The sequence below is a fragment of the Saccopteryx leptura genome, chromosome 2 (assembly GCF_036850995.1).
Source record: "Saccopteryx leptura isolate mSacLep1 chromosome 2, mSacLep1_pri_phased_curated, whole genome shotgun sequence".
NCBI classification, from domain to species: domain Eukaryota; kingdom Metazoa; phylum Chordata; class Mammalia; order Chiroptera; family Emballonuridae; genus Saccopteryx; species Saccopteryx leptura.
In genome coordinates this window covers 334,549,246-334,571,885 of record NC_089504.1, presented here as the reverse complement: position 1 = coordinate 334,571,885, position 22,640 = coordinate 334,549,246, and the positions used below count along the sequence as shown (strand labels likewise).

Sequence of the window (22,640 nt, the reverse complement as noted above, 5' to 3'; positions counted from 1 at the left end):
GAAAGTTATTGAATGGATGGGCTTTCCAAACAATGTCAATATTTTATTTCTGTGCAGAAATTTAATACTGGGGTACTTAAAAATCTGTGGATGATGTACATAGAGTATTCCCTAAAACTGTGGGAGTCATAATTTTATAGCTTAAATATTAAATGATTTAGAAGGGAGGGAAGCAGTCTTATGGCATGGTCCCATTCTCTGTAGTCCAGGACACCAGTGTTGTGTTATTGTTGTTCTTATTTAACAGTGAGATTCTGGTGAATGCTATTCAATCTTTCCCTAGAATTCTGAGCCAGGTATCCACATAAGTTGTGGAAGAAAGAAATTGAGGGATAAAGAAGAAAAAAAAAAAAGTAGAGAAGGAAGAGAAAGAAAATTAACACTGGAAAAAAATAGCCCAGTGAAAGATTGTCATGGACAGAGACATGCTTTTATTTTGATATTGCAGATATTGAAAAGGCATTTGAGGTAGAAGATATGTGTCTCCTTCCTCATCCCATGCTCACCATATTATGGGAGGACCAAAAGTAGAGAATAAGTTGTGTTTGCCCTGGCAATTTAAGTAACTCTCCAAGTAGTAAAAGAAGAATTATGGTCATTTCAAAACCATACCTTTTAGGAAGGGATACTTTCCAATTTACAGTAATGAGCATCTTTTATGTTCATTTGGATACCTTTTTTATTTTTACTGTGCTGCAGGGAAAGATTACTGGTATTTATTTAAAGCAATAGACCTATATTATAATCACAGTGCTCAATGCTTTTTTGCAATAATTTACTACTACTGATTCTGAATTATAAGATCAATTGTTTAGGTAAATATTTTGTTTTATACATTAGGGCCATTCATTGAATTTGAAGAGATAGACTTGTCTGAGTTCTGGGGAGACATGGATAGTCAGAAACACATTTATGAAGACTTTGACAATTTGCTGTTAGAGACAAATAAATTACTGTCTGAAAAACATGCTAGCAAAACCCAAAGTAAATTGTCAGAAAATTCAGAAGATCAACCTAAACATGATAAACATAGAAAATCAAGCCCACCGGAACAGCAGAAAGGAACAACTGCAGAACAAGACCCACATAAAATTTTAACTGAAGAACAAGATGTAGAGCCAGCTGCAGAACCAGGACTGTACAGCGAATCGATACCAGCACAAGGACATCACAAAGAGTCAACAGTGAGGCAAGGAACACTTAGAGGGTCAACTACAGAACGAAGTTCACGCAGAGGGTCAGTTGCAGAAAGGTCACACAGAGGGTCAGTAATAGACCAAGGATCACAGAGAGGGTCCATTGCAGAAGAAGGATCAAGCAGAGAGTCGACATCACGAAAAGGATCACGCAGAGGATCACACAAAGAGTCTGTAACAGAAGAAACATATAAAGGGTCAATTGTAGAACAAGGATCTCGCAGAGGGTCAACCGGAGAAAGAGGATCACGCAGGGAATCAGTAGCAGAACAAGAATCACGCAGAGGGTCAATTGCAGAAGAAGGATCACGCAGAGAGTTGACATCACGAAAAGGATCACGCAGAGGATCACGCAAAGAATCAGTAATAGAAGAAACATATAAAGGGTCAACTGAAGAACAAGAATCACCTGAAAATACTATCCCAGAAGAATCACCTGAAAATACAATTCCAGAGGAACAGAACATGGATTCAACTTCACAATCAAGGGAAGGTAATATCTTAAGAGAGATTAAAAAATCTAGGGAGGCTACTCCCTTTGAGTGCATTGAAGAGGAAGAAGATACTCAGGAGCAAACATTTGAAGGGGAACTATCCATGATTGCTGAACAGCAAGAGGAAGAACCACTATCAAATAGAAACAATCTTTCAGGTAATAATGCAGTTCTCTTATGTTATGTCTCTGTTTTGTGGAGTAGTTTCTAAAGTTTTTTCAGAAAATAGTCATTACAATTATGATCTTTTCTAGCCTATCGGGTCATGCAAACTTCAGGTGTATTTTGCTTCTCAGCATGACTAGACCTTGAACAATCAATTAAATGCAAACCATAAAGAGAGGAGTCAAAGATGAGACAGCCAGATTTGCAGCTGAGCAACTGGATGGGTGATGATGCTATCTACCACAAAGAGGAAAGACTGGGAGAAGAATAGAATTGCTCAGAACAATGAGAGAGAACTGGGAGGCCTGGAATTGGGACCCTGTTTTTAGCTATGTTAGGTTTGAAAACCTTATTAGACTCCTTAAGCGATTTACCAAGTCTAGACAACAGTATAATGATGACCAAGAATGAGTTCCAAGAAAAAAAGAAAAGAAAACCAGAAAGTCTCCATTGTCTATATACCTAGAATTCCTTTTGTACTAGAAACCCACTTGTAAGGAAGAAATCTGGTAATGTTTCATATAGAAATTTACACTGGACTTCTGCAAAGGCAGTAGAAGCCCTTTTGTTTTAAATATGGTATCTGATATAAGAAACTACTTTTGAAATTTTATTTTATTTCAACTATAAGATGGATCTTGCTTTTCTCAGTTATATATAAGATACATGTTCTTAAAAAGTTGCTGCAAGTCATATTTAAGACAGAAGGCACTCTGCATTTCAAATGTACTTTCTGAAGAAGACTTTTCCTTTGAATTGCCTATGCCAATTTATGAACTATTTTAGAAATTCTAACCTTTCAGATAGTCAATCTCAATACTACTGAAGATCTCAGTTAGACATAAGTTTTTTTAAAGTTCTGCTCTTTAATTCTGTAGTCCCAAAGAAAACTTCAAGAGATGGGTAACCTATGTTCCAGATTTTACACTATTATCAACTAATTTGAAATCTTTTTTTTTTTTTTTTGTATTTTTCTGAAGCTGGAAATGGGGAGGCAGTCAGACAGACTCCTGCATGCACCCGACCAGGATCCACCCAGCACGCCCACCAGGGGGCGATGCTCTGCCTCGACCAGAGCCACTCTAGCGTCTGGGGCAGAGGCCAGGGAGCCATCCCCAGCGCCCGGGCCATCTTTGCTCCAATGGAGCCTCGGCTGTGGGAGGAGAAGAGAGAGACAGAGAGGAAGGAAAGGGGGAGGGGTGGAGAAGCAAATGGGCGCCTCTCCTGTGTGCCCTGGCCGGGAATCGAACCCAGGACTTCCGCACGCCAGGCTGACGCTCTACCACTGAGCCAACCGGCCAGGGCCTAATTTGAAATCTTTTATTTTTTGAGCATTATGTTTATTTCTTCACAAAACAGAGCTACTAATTTATGGCTCTTCTTACATAGGAATGCAGCTGAAAAAAATTAGTGCAGTTACTGTTCAATCAGATGTTATGTTAGTGAGGACTTAATTTTGGCTACATGTAACAGTGGTCCAAAATGACAATGTCTAAAAATATATATATAAACAAAGACAAAACAAAATAACAAATTTCTAAACAAGACAGGAGTTTCTTTTTCATACTAAAGTCAAAAGTTATGTAATAGTTCAGTCCCATAAACTCAGCAGTGGCTCAAGCTCTTTCTATATTGTGTTTTCTCCTCCAATTAATACATGGTTCAAAATGGCTCACCACCATGTGTACATTCTGACCAGCTGGTAAGGAGAAAGGAAAATGGATAAAGCATCACATCACTTCTCTTCACATATCACTGGTCAATATTTAAGTATACAGTAACACCTAGCCGTGAGGGAAGCTAGGAAATATAGCCTCATTTTGCATGACCAAACTGGGGTACAAAAATAGCTTGTGTTACAGAACTGCTCTCAATAACTAGAGTTATAAAGTGATATAATTGTGCTTGATTATGACAAAACATATATGGGAAAGTACCTGAAAGAAAGTTTTTGGTGTTCTATGTGCAAGGCATTTCTCTTATTCATTATCTTAAGAATACATAATGTCCAACTCATAGGCATTTTCTTTTGCACCTTTTAGAAACTGCAAAAAAGGAAGTTCAGAAAGACAAAGCCTGTGAACCCAAGTCCCAAAAAATAGAGGGAAAGCCATGGTCAGGTGACTTATTTAATCCTCCTTTTATTTATACTCCAGGACAAAAACATTGTGAAAGTGAAGTTAAATTGCCTATGATATGGAATGTGTGTTTTATAGGTGAACTTTTGACTTGTAACTGGAAGAATAATGCCAAATGTGAAGATGAGGAACAGGCGAATTTGATCTATGGTAACTCCAGGTTCACAGGTACATGTTAACAGTAAAATTAGAAAGGATAGATCGCAGTCTGATTGATGAATTTAATTTATTATGGTAACTCATTATAAAGACTGGACTTAGCCAAGACACAATAGCAAGATGAACAACTTTGCGTTATTTTGTCCCTGAATTGATGGGTCTAAACATATCCAAGATGAATATTTTTGGTGGTAGTAGGCATATACATATGCATTAGTATAGTTTCTTGTTTTTATCATTACGTGGCCCAACAGCTGCTTTGAAGCTACGATTTAGGCATTCAAAGGGAATCAGACAGTCGATGTTACTACTCAATACAAATCATTTCAGCTATTTCTCTCTCTGTAGTTTCACATCCAAACATGTGAGACAGGTGAGAATACAGTTTGTTTTTGAAGATCTATGAAGAAAGATCTACTTAACAGAGAGAGCAGAGTAGCTAGCTCTCAGATAAACCATGTATTTAGTAGTGATTGTTCCAACAAGTACTCATATTTTACTACAATACCACTTTATTACATTTCATTGACAGGTAGTAGAACAAGTTAGATCAAATTATTTTCTTCCTATCTTCAGGTATTTTCTTATATAAGTCTAGGTCAAATAATATACTTTCTATCCTCAAAATATTTTGGTGAAAATGCATAGCATTAGTCAAGCTCCTGTGGCCTGCTAATTCATGTTCTTCTTTTCCTAGTCTTACTTCTTTATTTCAATTTTGTTTTTACTGTTTTTTTAAAAAACTGCATGGGTGATCATTTTTGTTATGTCAAATTTCATATGGAAGCCATAAGGGCATTAATGATTAAATCAATGAAAAAATCAATCATAAATTACTGGGTTAAAGTTTTATGAAATATGCTTCATGTTATAACATTGCGCTTCAAGATAAATATAGTAAAGACTCTTTGGGGGAGAGGTTGTAATGGTGGTATTTATAGACTTATCTCTAACTGGCAAGCCCAAATTGCAGCTGGCTTCAGGCACAACTGAGTCTGAGGACTCAACATTAGCAGGTCCTGTTCTTCTGTGTGTAACTTTCAGTTTTAGGTTGTTTTTTCCATAGTATGACAGAGACATCCATGAGATTATATCTAAGCATATATTCTACCAGTTCAGGAATCAGAGTAAAAAAAAAAAGAGTGTTTCTGCCCCCAGCAATTCCCTGAGAAGTTCTGGGTCTAATTCTCATTGGTTTATTGGGGATTATATTGCGTTATATGTGACTCATTGGCCAGGCCTATATCACATAGCCATTCTTGGGGCAAGGATTGGGAGTTTAAGTACCACCTCACTTATATAAACCGACAATGGAGAAGAGATGTTTTGTCAAATAAAAAAGAATGGTGCTGTCCTCATGAAGTCAGCGTGGATTTCTGACAGGAAAATAGTAGCAGATGTCCATTACAATAAGTGCTCAAATGTATTGTTCTTAATCTTTGAGAAAATTGTTTACTTTACTGTTTTGTATGTTTCCTGCTTGATAGAGCTACATTCAATTATCAGAAATATTCAGTCTTACAAAGAAATGAAAGGTAGGAGTGGCTTCAATGGAATTTCCTTCAATCTACTCCAGTTTGTGCAACTCCTGGAGACATTTGTTGGTGAAGATGCCCCTTTGAGTGTCAGCGAGACCCTCACCTCCTTTTTTAAGAGGGGCTATGCTGAAACAAAGGAAGAGAAAATGAATAACTTAGAAGAGGTGAGTAATACTGGTGGTTGTTTCAATGAAACAAATAAGATCACTATTGTAAGTAAACCTCTCCTTCAATTCCTAGTGTGGCTCTTCTTTAGAAATTTACACTATTATATATAATTTATCACTATTTCAATGAACACGACCATTAAATAATTTTTTTTTAATGGTCAAATGTTCTAAGATCTCACTCCAGAGAGCTCATTCCCTGAATAATATGATTGCTGGTGGCAGGAGATGGTTTATTGTGCAGCTTTATTTTTCCTTCAGAGTCTTGAAAAGCAGGTTCTAAGGAGCAGTTATGTGTATGAGCAAAAAATGTGTGTGTGTGTGTGTGTGTGTGTGTGTGTGTGTGCATTATTTGTCTGCCGTGTGAGTACGTTTAAAAGTGCACATACCGGCCCTGGCCGGTTGGCTCAGTGGTAGAGCGTCGGCCTGGCGTGCAGAAGTCCCGGGTTTGATTCCCAGCCAGGGCACACAGGAGAAGCGCCCATCTGCTTCTCCACCCCTCCCCCTCTCCTTCCTCTCTGTCTCTCTCTTCCCCTCTCTCAGCCAAGGCTCCATTGGAGCAAAAATGGCCTGGGCGCTGGGGATGGCTCTGTGGCCTCTGCCTCAGGTGCTAGAGTGGCTCTGGTCGCAACAGAGCAACGCCCCGGATGGGCAGAGCATCGCCCCCTGGTGGGCGTGCCGGGTGGATCCTGGTCGGGCACATGCGGAAGTCTGTCTGACTGCCTCCCCGTTTCCAGATTCGGAAAAATGAAAAAAAAAAAAAAAAAAAGAAAGCACATATCTAGTTTATCATTGTTTGAATATATATTTTTATTCATGTGCACTGCACCCAGGTAGTACACTTCATAAGAACTTACTACTTATTTAGGTGATGCACAAACATTAGCTGATATAAACAATTTATGTGCTCTTCTATAAAATATGTAAACTAGATTCACCAGGCATATTCAGTCATCTCATCAGCTTTATGAGTTTTCTCAACTTAATTCCAGAGTTGATATCCCTTTTGTTTCCTCAATTGCAGTTCCCCCTATTTAACCAAATGGTATATATTCACTTCCCTTTAGCAATTAAATCTTTCTAGGTATTAATTCAATTACTGTCCAATTGGTGTAATTATTCTAGTAAAAAGTGAAAAAAGTAATTAATTTCAAGTTAGGTCAACGTTAAATGTAAAAAATAATTTTTGAACACAGATGTTTTTTATTGTTTGAATACTGCCATTCATTCCCCTTCACTACAAAACATATCCCACCAAGAAGCCAGGCAGAGCACCCCCTGTGTTTATCACATCTCTGAACCACTAACAAGGGAATAGAAAGGAATGAACTAGAGATTCCTGAAGAGTGTAGTCCTCTTCCTAAATTAATGTTTTAATCCAATGCAGAGAATGCATGTTCTTTTGGACTAGAGATGAAACAGAGAAACAGTATTTAGAGATTAAAATAAAATGTTTCATTTCCCCATCAATATCATATTTAGTCCCCAAGCAAAGCTGTTTCTATAATAAGTACTGCACTTTTGGGGGGAATAAACATAGATGCCAGCTAGTACAATAAGCAACATGTCTTCTGTGCTTTGTTATCCTATTTGCAACCTAGGCTAGACGAAATACTTCCCGGGTCCGACGAGGACTTCTCCTAGAAGCCCTCTTTCAGATGTGGGACTACGATAGCTCAGGCTTCCTGGATCTGAAGGAAGTTGATGAACTCTTGTATACATACAAGGATGGAATGGAAAAAGAATCTATGAAGACAGGTAAAAATATAAGACTTAAATCCTGCTAACAACTTGGCTTCAAGTTTCCCAGTACTGTGGACATATATCCCATTAAATACTGGTTGTTGTAAAACCATGAGCTGCCACCCTCACAACTGCTAGTATGGCTGTGAATAGTTCGGTTTTATTGAGATATAACTGACATATAAATTTAAATGTATAATAGGTTGATTTGATACTTATATATGTGTACAGTATCCTTATACAGTAACTATAGTCTCTATACTGTACATTTGAGCCTCAGAAATTATTCATCTTATAATTTAAGTTTGTACCCTTTGACTGATATTTCTCCATTTCCCCAGCTCCTGACAACCACCATTATACACTGTTTTTATGCATTTGGCTTCTTCAAATTCCACATATAAGTGGAATACAGTGTTTGTCTTTCTCTGTCTGACTTATTTTACTTAGCATAATGTCTTTAAGATCCATCCATGTTATTGCAAATAGTGGAATTTCCTTCTTTTTCATGGCTGAGTAATATTCCATTGTATATACCACATTTTCTTTATCCCTTCATTTGTTGATGGACACTTAAGTTGTTTCCATGTCTTGATTATTGTGAACGATTATGCAGTGAACATAGGGGTGCAGATATTTTCTTGAGATAGTGATTTTGTTTCCTTGGGATATTTACCTGGAAGTGGAATTGCTGAATCATATGGTACTTCTGTTTTTAATTTTTTTTGTGTGTGTGACAGAGACAGAGAGAGACAGAGAAAGGAACAGACAGACTGGAAGGGAGAGAGATGAGAAGCATCAATTCTTTGTTGCGGCACCTTAGTTTCTCAGTGATTGCTTTCTCATATGTGCCTTGACCAGGGGGCTACAGCAGACCAAGTGATCCCTTGCTCAAGCCAGCGACCTTGGGTTCAAGCTGGTGAGCCTTGCTCAAACCAGATAAGCCTGCACTCAAACTGACGACCTCAGGGTTTGTTTTTTTTAATTTTATTTATTCATTTTTAGAGAGGAGAGAGAGAGGGAGAGAGAGAGACAGAGAGAGAGAAGGGGGGAGGAGCTGGAAGCATCAACTCCCATATGTGCCTTGACCAGGCAAGCCCAGGGTTTCGAACCGGCGACCTCAGCATTTCCAGGTCGACGCTTTATCCACCGCGCCACCACAGGTCAGGCGACCTCAGGGTTTTGAACCTGGGTCCTCCGTGTCCCAGTCCGATGCTCTATCCACTGTGCCACAGCCTGGTCAGGCTCTATTTTTAATTATTTTAAGGAACTTCCATACTGTTTCCCATAATGACTATATTAGTTTATGCTCCCTTCAAAAGTACGAAAGGGTTCCTCTCTTCTCCACATCCTCCCAATGCTTGTTATCTCTTGTCTTTTTTATGATGGCTATTTGAACAGGTGTGATATAATATCTCACTATGGTTTTGAATTGCACTTCCCTGACAAGTAGTGAGGTTGAGCATCTTTTTCTTTTCACCTTTTGGTCATTTTCATGTATTTTTTTGGAAAAATGTCTAGTTAGCTCTTCTGCCCATTTTTTAATCAGTGTTTTTTTTTGCTATTAAGTTGTATGCATTCCCTATATATTCTAGATATTAACCTCTTATTAGATATGTGATTTGAAAATATTTTCTCCCATTCTATATGTTGCCTTTTAATCTTGTTGATTATTTCTTTTGCTGTGGGAAAACTTTTTAGTTTGATGTTGTCCACCTATTTATTTTTGTTTTTGTTGCTTATGTAATATGGCATTTAAAATAAAAATAATTTAATCAAAAAAATTTTAATGGAAAATAACAGGTGTTGGCAAATGTGTGGAGAAACTGGCCTGACCAGTGGTGCAATGGATAGAGTATTGATCTGGGACACTAAAGTCCCAGGTTCAAAACCCTGAGGTTGCTGGCTTGAGAGCGGGCTCATCCTGCTTGTGTGCAGGCTCACCAGCTTGAGTGTAGGGTCATTGGCTTGAGTGTGGGATCAACATGATCCCATGGTCACTGGCTTGAGTCCAAATGTCGCTGACTTGATTCACAAGGTTGCTGGGTTGAGCAAGGGGTCAGGGGCTCAGCTTGAGCTCCTCCACAGTCAAGGCATGTATGAAAAGCAATCAATGAACTAAAGTGACGCAACTACAAGTTGATGCTTCTCATCTCTCTCCCTTACTGCCATTTTCTCTCTCAAAAAAGAGAGAAAGAGAGAGAGAGAGAGAGAGAGATGTGTAGAAATTGGAACCCTTGTGCATTGCTGGTGGGAATGTAAAAAATATCAGAGCAATCAGGAATAGAATACGTTGTAGAGTGCTTTGTCCAAAATCTCCACTCTACATGGTTAGATTCCTTCTATGTACCTGGCTACCCTCAATCTTGGTTTAAAAGAATCCAAACCATTCCACAGAATCTAAACATTCTCTTCTTGTTGTATCTCTTTGCTTCTACAAGATCTGTTTTACTTCTCAAGTCTGGCTAGCTTGCAAGTTTCTTCTGAATTTACTAATTCAACTAATTCTCCTAAATGGCTTTTTCTTCTTCTATATTATATTTTTCTCTTCTGATCAATACTTTTCAATAAAAAGCTAATGAAACTCTTATTCCAATATAATAAATTCCCTCCCTCATTTGATTAGATCCCAATACAAGCCGTTGTACTCTTCACTGGGTTTAAGGTTTTGTCTGGTGACTTTGGCATACCAGATTTCCAGTTCTTAAAGTATATAATTCGCCTGACCTGTGGTGGCACAGTGGATAAAGCACTGACTTGGAATGCTGAGGTTGCTGGTTGGAAGTCCTGGGCTTGCCCGGTCAAGGCATATACAAGAGGCAGCTGCTACAAGTTGATGCTTCTCACTTCCTGTCGCCTCGTTCTCTCTCTCTCCTCTCTCTAAAATCAATGAATATTTTGGCCCTGGCCGGTTGGCTCAGTGGTAGAGCGTCGGCCTGGTGTGCAGAAGTCCCAGGTTCGATTCCCGGCCAGGGCACACAGGAGAAGCGCCCATCTGCTTCTCCACCTCTCCCCCTCTCCTTCCTCTCTGTCTCTCTCTTCCCCTCCCGCAACCGAGGCTCCACTGGAGCAAAGATGGCCTGGGCGCTGGGGATGGCTCCTCGGCCTCTTCCCCAGGGGCTAGAGTGGCTCTGGTCGCAACAGAGCGACGCCCCAGAGGGGCAGAGTATCGCCCCCTGGTGGGCAGAGCGTTGCCCCCTGGTGGGCGTGCTGAGTGGATCCCGGTCAGGCGCATGTGGGAGTCTGTCTGACTGTCTCTCCCCGTTTCCGGCTTCAGAAAAATACAGAAAAAAAAAAAAAAGATAACATCAATGAATATTAAAAAAAAAAAGTATATCATGAGCAATAGAAATAATTATCAGGGTTAGTTAAGTTCTTCAGCCTTAAGTTTATCAATTGTCATGTGTTTTGTTTTGTTGTTTGTTTTTTTACAGAGATAGAGTGAGAGTCAGAGAGAGGGATAGATAGGGACAGACAGACAGGAATGCAGAGAGATGAGAAGCATCAATCATCAGTTTTTCATTGTGGCACTTTAGTTATTCATTGATTGCTTTCTCATATGTGCCTTGACCGTGGGGCTACAGCAGACCGAGTAACCCCTTGCTCGAGCCAGCAACCTTGGGTCCAAGCTGGTGAGCTTTTGCTCAAACCAGATGAGCCCGCGCTCAAGCTGGTGACCTCGAGGTCTTGAACCTGGGTCCTCTGTATCTCAGTCTGATGCTCTATCCACTGCGCCACCACCTGGTCAGGCACCATGTGTTTTTTATTAACTGTCTTTTGCAAACTTTACATTATACTACTCTACTTTCTTAGACTGCATCCAAAAAAAATTTACTTAATGAAGTTTCAAAAGGCATAATGAGGTGGCTTTATAATATGGGCAAATTTCACAACACACAATTAGTTCTAAAAAATTAAAACCATGTTTTTCAGAGGAAAGAGCATTACATAATAGGAGAGCTGGGTTTTAATACTGGATCTTTCACTAAATGGTCACATGAGCAAGGGCAAATTACTGAACTTCTGTAGATCCAGGTAGGTCCTCCTTTGTAAAATGAAGGGATTAGACATGATGAATTCTAGAATTTAAGAAACCTGAGGATGATGTTATAAGGATGTTCTAATACAAATGATTAAAGTACAGCAGTAGAGAGAGGTAGAAAACATAAAATGTAATGGGTTAAGCCCAGCAAATAAGAATGAAGAAAATAACGAGGAGGCAGAATCTGTTGCCAGAAGAACATGTCTGCAAGCAGGAAGAACAAATCCCTCTCTCTAAGGGTAGGCTCAAACAAAATGACTCTCCGAACACATACTGGCAGCCACCTGGCCTGCGGAGCATTGCTGAACTGAAGCCTAATGGAAGAAGAAAGGCAGATTTTGTTTCTTTAAAAAGGAAGAAAATTTTAAATTCAAACATTAGCTAATAACAGATTGGCAAATCTTTAAATAGCTCATTTGTTTGTATGTTGTTGTTTTGCCTGATACTTCTTATCCATTTTTTTGTGTCCAGGATATAAACTTGGGGTTTAAGTAGGATAAAGTCACAGAATTAAAAATTTCTAGAAATGTTTTTGCTGGCATTCTTTTTTTTTTTTTATTTTTTTATTTTTTATTTATTCATTTTTAGAGAGGAGAGACAGAGAGACAGAGAGAGACAGGGGGGAGGAGCTGGAAGCATCAACTCCCATATATGCCTTGACCAGGCAAGCCCAGGGTTTCGAACCTGCGACCTCAGCATTTCCAGGTCGACGCTTTATCCACCGCGCCACCACAGGTCGCTGGCATTCTTGAAATGGAAGTTTTCTATATGGAAGGAGCAACTTGAGACTTTTAGCCTGTAATTTCCCTTTTATCTTCCTGTCTAATATAGCCTAATCTTTTGAGCAGAGATATATCCCATATAAAAAGCTGTGGAGCCCTGGCCGGTTGGCTCAGTGGTAGAGCGTCGGCCTGGCGTGCAGAAGTCCCGGGTTTGATTCCCGGCCAGGGCACACAGGAGAAGCGCCCATCTGCTTCTCCACCCCTCCCCCTCTCCTTCCTCTCTGTCTCTCTCTTCCTCTCCTGCAGCCGCAGCCGAGGCTCCATTGGAGCAAAGATGGCCCGGGCACTGGGGATGGCTCCTTGGCCTCTGCCCCAGGCGCTAGAGTGGTTCTGGTCGCGGCAGAGCGACGCCCTGGAGGGGCAGAGCATCGCCCCCTGGTGGGCGTATCGGGTGGATCCCGGTCGGGCGCATGCGGGGTCTGTCTGACTATCTCTCCCCGTTTCCAGCTTCAGAAAAATACCAAAAAAAAAAAAAAAAAAAAAAAAAAACCCAAAAAACCTGTGGAACATGTGACCTGTCTACACTGTAGAATTTAAGGAAATAAATTGCTCTTGTTCCATTATTTCCCATGGAGTAACTTTTAATATTTATTGGATATGTCCTTTAGTTTTTCTATTTGCTTTAATATATGCTTCTACTTAAATAGGACATTTAACTCTCTTAAAATTACAATATTTTGGTGAATCATTCTGTCATTATATTCTCTTAATTGTTTAGAAAGTTTCACTAAAATATTCAGAGTGTTTCTTAAAGAAACTGGAAATTGGACAAGTAGTCTGTGTAAAATTACTGCTGTTTCTTTATTCTTGAACAAGGAAACTAAGAAACTCCTCAGTCTTTCCTTGATTTCCATACCTTGACTTTTTTTTTTTTTTTTAACAGAGAGAGAGAGAGAGTCAGAGAGAGGGATAGACACACAGGAACGGAGAGAGATGAGAAGCATCAATCATCAGTTTCTCCTTGCGAGACCTTAGTTGTTCATCGATTGCCTTCTCATATGTGCCTTGACCACGGGCCTTCAGCAGACCGAGTAACCCCTTGCTCGAGCCAGTGACCTTGGGTCCAAGCTGGTGAGCTTTTTGCTCAACCCAGATGAGCCTGCACTCAAGCTGGCAACCTTGGGGTCTCGAACCTGGGACCTCCGCATCCCAGTCCGACGCTCTATCCACTACGCCACCACTTGGTCAGGCAATACCTTGACATTTTTGAAGAGTATAGGCAGGTTGTTTGTAATTTGTCCTTTTAGTTTTGTGTAATATTTCCTCATGATTAAATGAAGGTTGTTCATTTTTGACAAGAATATATAAGTGATGCTGTGTTCTTCTCATTGAATGTTATCAGAAATCTCATGATAATGATATCTGTTAGGCTCCTCTGTTTTAAAGTTACACTTCTTTCCCTTTGTAATTAATAACTACTTCATGGGTACTTTGAAACCATATAAACATTCCCTTTCGAGTCAAACCTTTTGTTTATTCATTTATAACAGTATGTATTCATGGTATACTATTTTATTCAGTGGGTTGTAACACAACGCTATAATTATTTATTTTTCCATCTGTCCCTGTGTCCTCCCCTCCCGTCTTAATATTTTATTATGAAACATTTAAGACATACAGCAAAACTGAAAGAATTTTACAGTGAATATTTATATGCCCACCACCTAGATTTCTATCATTAACATTTTACTACACTTTTTTATTGTCTATCGTATAAGTACCGCGCGCTAACCGATTGCGCCACTGGAGCTTTACTTTTTATTGTCTATTTATCTCTCCAGCCCTCTGTCTTTCCTTATATTTCTCTTTTTTCTGTATGCATTTCACATTAAATTACAGACATCAGTACACTCCTCCCTAAGTACTTCAGCATGCATATCATTAATTAGAGTACAATATATACTAACAGTTTTTTTTTCTTTTGAAGTAAAATTTACACATGAGATACACAAAATTTTAAGTGTACATTCACTGAGTATTGGCAAACGTGTAACCTGTGCATCCCATACCCCTATCAAGACGCAGAGCAAAAAGTTCCCTTGTGCCTCTTTTTCATTCAATCTTAACCACCCAGTCCCCAAGGCAATCACTCTTCTGGTTGTTTTCCACAACCAGATTAGTTTTAGCTCGTCTAGAACTTCATATAAATGAGATAATTTATATATATTCTTTTGAGTAAGGCTTTTTTCACTCAGCATTTTTTTTTGGAGATCCTTGCTTGCTGCATTACCAACAGTTTGTTTCTTTTTATTGCTGAGTAGTATTCGATTGTATAAATATATTATAGTTTGTTAATCCATTCTCCAATTGATAGACACCTGTTTCTAGTTCTTGGTTATTATGAATAAAGACACTAGGCATAGTCATGTATGAATCATCTTATTTTGTGAATATTTGTTTTTATTTCTTTTCAATAAAATACCTAGGAGTAGAATTTCTGGGCCCCTAGCGTAGGTATATCTTTAGTTTTATAAGAAACTGCCAGTTTCTTGTGTCCTTTTAAGATATACTTGCCGTTCTATGAGAATCTCCATGCTTTCTGACACAATGAAATTTTCTAGGTTCATCTTATACTTTCCGTGCTCCCAGAAATCACTTCTCCCTGGTTTCTTTTCGTGGAAAGTGGTATTTAGAAGCTAAGATCAGGGTTCTCCACATGCTTATTGCTTCTAGGTCCTTAATCCAAGCTTCTTATAGGGATATGTGTGTTTGTGTATGTGGTGTGTATGCACAAACATTTACATCTCTACATATTTCTGTAAGTATCTATTAATATTAAAAACGTAAGTTCACACCCATACCTCCAAGTCCAATTTAATACCACAGGGCTCATTCTGTTTTTCTCCTGTTTTGTAGCTCCTTTTGATCTTGCTCATATTATCTTAAATATATTTATAATTATACACCACATAATGACATTTCAGTCAATGACAGGCTGCATATATGACAATGTTCCCATGAGGTTATAATGGAGCTGAAAATTTTCTATCTTCTAGTGACATCAGAGCTGTTGTCACATTGTAGCACAGCACATTATTTGCATGTTTGTGGTGATCTGGTGTAAACAAACTTACTGCACTGTCCTTTATATAAAAGTGTAGCACATATAGGCCCTGGCGGGTTGGCTAAGTGGTAGAGCGTTGGCCTGGCGTGCAGGAATCCCGGGTTCGATTCCCGGCCAGGGCACACAGGAGAAGCGCCCATCTGCTTCTTCACCCTTCCCCCTCTCCTTCCTCTCTGTCTCTCTCTTCCCCTCCCGCAGCCAAGGCTCAATTGGAGCAAAGTTGGCCCGGTCGCTGAGGATGGCTCTATGGCCTCTGCCTCAGGCGCTAGAATCGCTCTGGTTGCAACAGAGCAACGCTCCAGATGGGCAGAGCATCACCCCCTAGTGGGCGTGCCGGGTGGATCCCAGTCGGGCGCATGTGGGAGTCTGTCTGACTGCCTCCCTGTTTCTAACTTCAGAAAAATACAAACAAACAAACAAAAAGTGTAGCACATACAATTATATATAGTATATTATATATTGATAATGATAATAAATAAAATTCCTGGTTTATGTATTTACTATACTTTTTATTGTTAATTTAGAGTGTACTCTTTCTACTTATAAAAGATGTTTGCTCTAAAACACAATGCCTGTTATAGTTTCAGTTTCACACATCTCATGTTTACTGTGTCTCTTGATTGCATTAGTTTCTCTTGTGCTTGACTTAATCTCAGGTTGTCACATGCTGTGTAAGAAGCAATAATAGGCAGTACCATATAACCTAGGTATGTAGCAGGCTATACCATCTAGGTTTGTATAAGTACACTTCTATAATGTTCTCACAACAACAAAATTGCCTAACAACACATTTCTCAGAATGTATCGCTGCCATCAAGAAGCAAATAACTGGGCCCTGGCCGGTTGGCTCAGTGGTAGAGCATCGGCCTAGCGTGCGGGAGTCCCAGGTTCGATTCCCGGCCAGGGCACACAGGAGAAGCGCCCATCTGCTTCTCCACCCCTCCCCTTCTCCTTCCTCTCTGTCTCTCTTCCCTTCCCGCAGCCAAGGCTCCATTGGAGCAGTGTTTGCCCAGGTGCTGAGGATGGCTCTGTGGCCTCTGCCTCAGGTGCTAGAATGGCTCTGATTGTGGCAGAGTGAGGCCCCAAGATGGGCAGAGCATCGCCCCCTGGTGGGCATGCCGGGTGGATCCCGGTCGGGCGCATGTGGGAGTCTGTCTGACTGCATCCCCATTTCCAACTTTAGGGAAATACAAAAAGAAAAAAGAAAAAAAATTATATATATAAAAAAAGAAGCAAATAACTATTTATCTGATCAGTCTCTCTGTGTAGAACTAATCTTCTATCACACTGTCCTCTCCCCCCACATTGATATCATCACTACACTTAAATTCCAATACCCTGTATCAATTGGTCCTTCCCACACAGTTTCCTCCTCACTCTCCTCAGGTTCTGAGATCCAACACCACCAGACCACCCTGCCATGTGGACGCCCTTCACACAACTCCTTAAGCTCTGGCGTTCCATGACAAGGCTTTTCACGCAGATGCCCTCCTCAGTTTACCTGGGCTTGTGACTTTCCTCATGCTGAGCGCACTCTGTACCTGGAAGTCCTCATTTTGCTTGGGCTCTGATTCCCCCTGCTAGGCTGCCTTTCCACATAGACACACTCCTCACCCTGTTTAGGTTCTGATTTTCCAAGCCAGGCTGTTCCTCTATTTGGATTCCCTTCTCATCCTGCTTAGGCTTAAATACCCTATGTTGGACATCCACCCCATGTGGACACCCCTTTTATCCTGCTTGGGTTCTGACACCCTAAACTAAACAGCCTTTCCATGGGGCCACCCTCTTTGCTCATTGGGCTTAAGGTTGCTCTGGTGAATGGATAATGTCCTCACCCTGTTGGGCCTCATGCCCAGCCACTTCCTGCACACACACCCTCCTAGCCCACTTGGATTCTGATACTCTACTCTGAACCACCATGGCTTCCCTTGACCAGGAACAGACACTTACCTTACTCTGCCCCATCTAATGGCTTTAGGACCAAATTGTTCAAGAAGAAAGGAATGAAAGGAGAAGAAGAAGAAAAACTGAAAGCAGAAGAACCCATAAGTTACTTTTAATCTAATTGGAGACTATATGAGTTAGAACCCTTTGAGTCCAAGTAATTAAAAAAAAAAGAAAGAAACCAGCACCAAGTGGTTAAGCAAAAAAGGGCTTTATTGCTTCATGTGATAGAAAAGTCCAGTGCTAGTTCAGAGCACAAATAGATTTGGGAATTCAAATAATGACATTAGGACAAGTATCTGCTTCTTTCTCTTTCTCTTTCATTCAGTCTGGCCCTGTTCTCTTCTGTGTGTTAATTCCATTTCCACACACCTTTTGGTGATCAGGCTCAATCTCACATCCTCACAGGTTTATTCAAGTCCAGTAAGACTAAGAAGGAAAATGTCTTTTTCCTAATAATTCAAGTAAAGAGTCTCGTATTAGCCTGGACTAACCCCACTACTCTGACTAGAGGACTAGAATGGCCTGACTGGCTTAGATCTGAGGTGCAGGCTCCACCTCCAGACCCACAGACCCACAGGTGAAACCTCACTCAAACATATGACCTGAGGTGGGATTGGAGTCGTTTCCCCAAAACAAAATTTAGGATACAATTACCAGGAGAAAGATGAGTGGATGCTAAAGAGCAAAAATCAACAAAAGTCCAACTCCAAAAATGAGATGCTTTCACATAATAAGATGACTAAAAGAGGCAATTTTTTTTAAGCAAGAGAGACAGACAGGAAGGGAAAGAGATGAGAAGCATCAACTCATAGTTGAGGCTCCTTAGTTGTTTGTTGATTGCTTTCTCTTACATGCCTTAACTGGGAAGCTCCAGCTAAGCTAGTGACCCCTTGCTCAAGCCAGTGACCTTGGGCTCAAGCCAGAGACCATGGGGTTAAGTCTATAATCCCATAATCAAGCTGGCAACCTCAGGGTTTCAAAACTGGGTCCTCAGTGTCCCAGGTTGATGCTCTATCCACTGTACCACCACCTGGTCAGGCGAGGCAATATTTTTTAATTGTCAAATAATTTATATACAATGAATGCTATTATCTTTCAAGTGAAAGCACTCCTGAGGGAGGACAGATTTTGAACTTTAAGAAAGAAAGGTGGGGCCCAGGGTTGGCTCAGCGGTAGAGCCTCGGCCTGGCGTGCGGGGGACCCAGGTTCGATTCCCGGCCAGGGCACATAGGAGAAGCGCCCATTTGCTTCTCCACCCCCCCCCTCCTTCCTCTCTGTCTCTCTCTTCCCCTCCCGCAGCGAGGCTCCATTGGAGCAAAGATGGCCCGGGCGCTGGGGATGGCTCCTTGGCCTCTGCCCCAGGCACTAGAGTGGCTCTGGTCGTGGCAGAGCGACGCCCCGGAGGGGCAGAGCATCGCCCCCTGGTGGGCAGAGCGTTGCCCCTGGTGGGCGTGCCGGGTGGATCCCGGTCGGGCGCATGCGGGAGTCTGTCTGACTGTCTCTCCCCGTTTCCAGCTTCAGAAAAAAAAGAAAGAAAGAAAGAAAGAAAGAAAGAAAGAAAGAAAGAAAGAAAGAAAGAAAGAAAGAAAGAAAGAAAGAAAGAGAAAGAAAAGAAAGAAAGAGAAAGAAAAGAAAGAAAGAAAGAAAGAAAGAAAGAAAGAAAGAAAGAAAGAAAGAAAGAAAGAAAGAAAGAAAGAAAGAAAGAAAGAAAGAAAGAAAGAAAGAAAGAAAGAAAGAAAGAAAGAAAGAAAGAAAGAAAGAAAGAAAGAAAGAAAGAAAGAAAGAAAGATAGAAAGAAAGGTGGCCCTGGCCGGTTGGCTCAGAGGTAGAGTGTCGGCCTGGCGTGCGGGGGACCCGGGTTCGATTCCCGGCCAGGGCACATAGGAGAAGCGCCCATTTGCTTCTCCACTCCCCCCCTTCCTCTCTGTCTCTCTCTTCCCCTCCTGCAGCCAAGGCTCCATTGGAGCAAAGATGGCCCGGGCGCTGGGGATGGCTCCTTGGCCTCTGCCCCAGGCGCTAGAGTGGCTCTGGTCGTGGCAGAGCGACGCCCTGGAGGGGCAGAGCGTCACCCCTGGTGGGCGTGCCAGGTGGATCCCGGTCCGGCGCATGCAGGAATCTGTCTGACTGTCTCTTCCCGTTTCCAGCTTCAGAAAAATACAAAAAAAAAAAAGAAAGAAAGAAAGAAAGAAAGGTACAGGCCTGCCCTGTGGTGGCACAGTGGATAAAGCGTCGACCTGGAAATGCTGAGGTCGCCGGTTTGAAACCCTGGGCTTGCCTGGTCAAGGCACATATGGGAGTTGATGCTTCCAGCTCCTCCCCCCTTCTCTCTCTCTGTCTCTCTCTCCTCTGTCTCTCTCCTCTCTAAAAATGAATAAAAAAATTTTTTTAAAGTTAAAAAAAAAAAGAAAGGTATGTATGCTATGACTTATTAATTTATAATAAATATCAAATACACTTATACATGTGCTCCAAGAGATGTACAAAAATGCTCATAGCACTGTTCATAAGAGAAAAATATTGGAAACAATCTGTTCTCCCACTGATAGGAGAATAAGTAAATTGATGGCAGGATACTTACCGAATGGCAATATTATATAGTGCTAAAAATAAATAAGTGACAGCCATAGGAACTACACAAATATATTTGGTAGCATAATACGGAAGAAAATAGCAAGTCCCCAAAAACTACATATAGTATGATGTCCTTTTTCTAAGGTATACAAGTAGACAAAACTAAACCATATATTGTTTAGAAGTACACACACATACATGCATGTACACACACACACACACACACACACACACACACACACATACACCCAGAATAATGCTATTAGGAAAATAAAAGGAAGAAAAAGATAAAGCAAAAGCAAAATTTCAGGTTATTGGTGTGGGGTGTGGGGAGACATGGAGTGGAATAACAGCAGGGGCATAGAGGAAGATACAAGCTATTGGCAATGTTTAGATTTGGTGATAGGACATGATTGTACTATAAAAAAATGAGAGAGAGATGTAGGTGCAGAAGTGTGCAAGGTATGGTCAGGGATCCTGAGTAAAATGGGATACTGAAACACAGTTTCTATATGGCACTATGGGCATATAATATTGGAAAATAAACTGGATCAAAAAAAAAACTTTGAGCCAGGGAATTGCATAATACACATGTGTTTTAATTTAATTTTATAAATATGTATTAAGCCTGACCATTGGTAATCCAATTATAAAGTGATTAATAGTGGTTTGAGATTATGGAAGTAGGAATGGAGAGCAATGTTCACAAGGTACGTTGTCAAAGACTAACAGGACAGACTTAAGTGGTCTGTTGGAAATGGAAGGTAAAAGGTAGGGAGGAATCAAACTTGACCCTGGAATTTTACCTGCTTAAGTGGTAGAATTTAAAAAAAAGAACTAAACAAAGCAAAAAAAAAGTAGAGATGACATAGGAGTCATCTTGAGCTTAGCATAGAAGTCACTGTGAGATGTTCGAATGGGCTTAGATGCCTTTGATATACAGTCCTTGGTTTTCCATGGAGGGCAGTTGTCAGAGACTTCAGTTCACTGTAAGAGAACAAAAATTTCCCCCACAGATAAATGAGCTTTAGGTTAGTACTTGGTTTTGTGTTTATGTCTTTTAGCTAAACTACACATCCAATTTCCAAAGCCACAGCCTGATCATGAAGTGAAGTTGTCTTCAAAACAATTTCAGAAATACATAGAATTGGTTGTATCTGAACTCAGGGGCCATGAGGATCAGGTACTGGACAGCCTGGTGGAGTTTCTGATGACTACTTTAGAAAGGACCCATATCGAGTGCCTGAGGAATAGTGCCAGACGGAAGTGGCTGCACCAAATTCAACGTGCTGCAAAGACAAGCGGGGTATCCCTGAAGCCAGTGTACACTGAGACCTTTAAGGCCCTCACACAGGTATATTTTCTAAAATAATACATACGATGAAAAATTTCCTCACAGTAGGCTATGTTCAATGGTTGCAAAGGAGGAGCACACTAAAGTCTCTTAAAATTTACTGGGTATTGCTATAGATGTTTTAGTCTTTTTAATATATCACAATGACCCAAAGCCTAGGAAGATGCAACTGGAATGATTGCAGGTTGGCAAAGTGGAAGCATAGAGGAAAGGTATAAAAGACTGAATTACATTTTGGGATTTCTAATTTCATTTGTGCTGAGACTCAGATAAACCTAGAACAGAAAATATACTGATTTAAAAAAAAATACCAGTAGGGAGATGTGCAGGCAGATCAAGTTACATTTCCCTTGCACGATGTTTTGGGAGTCAGTTCAAAAAGGAACTGTTTAGCCTGACAGGCGGTGGCACAGTGGATTGAGCATTGGACTGGGACACGGAGGACCCAGGTTTGAAACCCTGAGGTTGCCAGCTTGAGCGTGGGTACATCTAGATTGAGTGTGGACTCACCAGCTTGAGTGTGGGGTCACCAGCTTGAGCATAGGATCATAGACATGGTTCATAGTCTCTGGCTTGAGCCCAAAGGTTGCTGGCTCGAAGCCCAAGGTTGCTAGCTTGAAGCCCAAGGTTGCTGGCTTGAGCCTAAGGTCACTGGCTTGAGCAAAGGGTCACTGGCTCAGTTGGACTCCCCCAATCAAGGCACATATGAGAAAGCAATGCACTAAGGTGCCACAACTATGAATTGATGCTTCTCATCTCTCTATTCCTGTCTGTCTATTCCTGTCTGTCTCCTGTCTCTCCATCTCTCTCTCTAAAGAAAAAAAGTTTAAATCATAAAGTTATTATAAAGTGGAACCCAACATCACACAATTTTTCATAGCGCTGCCTAGAAACAAGCTGAGACTATTACAGAATCCTGTCACTTAAAAACAGATGGCCTGACGGGCCACTGTCCACAGCTTTGCCACCCCCTCAGAGACTCCTGGCTTGCTGCTCCTCCCAGATGAAAATAGCATAGCTATCATCTACACATATCATGGAGTGTATTGACCCAGGCATCTGTGTCATTCGGCTCAGCTAAACAGCAACACTTAATTATTGGAATCATCTCCTAAATGGCTGAAGTTTTTAATGCAGGTTGAAATGATGTGACTAGGAACAGGAGACCAATTAAGAAATAGAGGTATTACTCCAACTTGCTTCAGAGATCTGCAGTACCCTCAGATAAAGCTCACTACATTTTTATTAGTTACTATCTAGATCTTTTATGTAGAAAAGGA

At 40.8% G+C, this 22,640-nt stretch overlaps 1 protein-coding gene across 1 annotated transcript in view; it reads left to right on the top strand.

Annotated features, from left to right (window-relative positions):
• The window catches only part of EFCAB5 (EF-hand calcium binding domain 5), a 130,413-nt gene that overhangs the window by 85,509 nt on the left and 22,264 nt on the right, over nt 1-22,640 (top strand). The window contains exons 11-17 of the mRNA XM_066364377.1: nt 841-1,330; nt 1,430-1,848; nt 3,898-3,975; nt 4,072-4,161; nt 5,640-5,854; nt 7,459-7,615; nt 21,071-21,360. Coding sequence (XP_066220474.1) covers nt 841-1,330; nt 1,430-1,848; nt 3,898-3,975; nt 4,072-4,161; nt 5,640-5,854; nt 7,459-7,615; nt 21,071-21,360 — 1,739 coding nt within the window. The remainder of the gene's footprint in view (nt 1-840; nt 1,331-1,429; nt 1,849-3,897; nt 3,976-4,071; nt 4,162-5,639; nt 5,855-7,458; nt 7,616-21,070; nt 21,361-22,640) is intronic.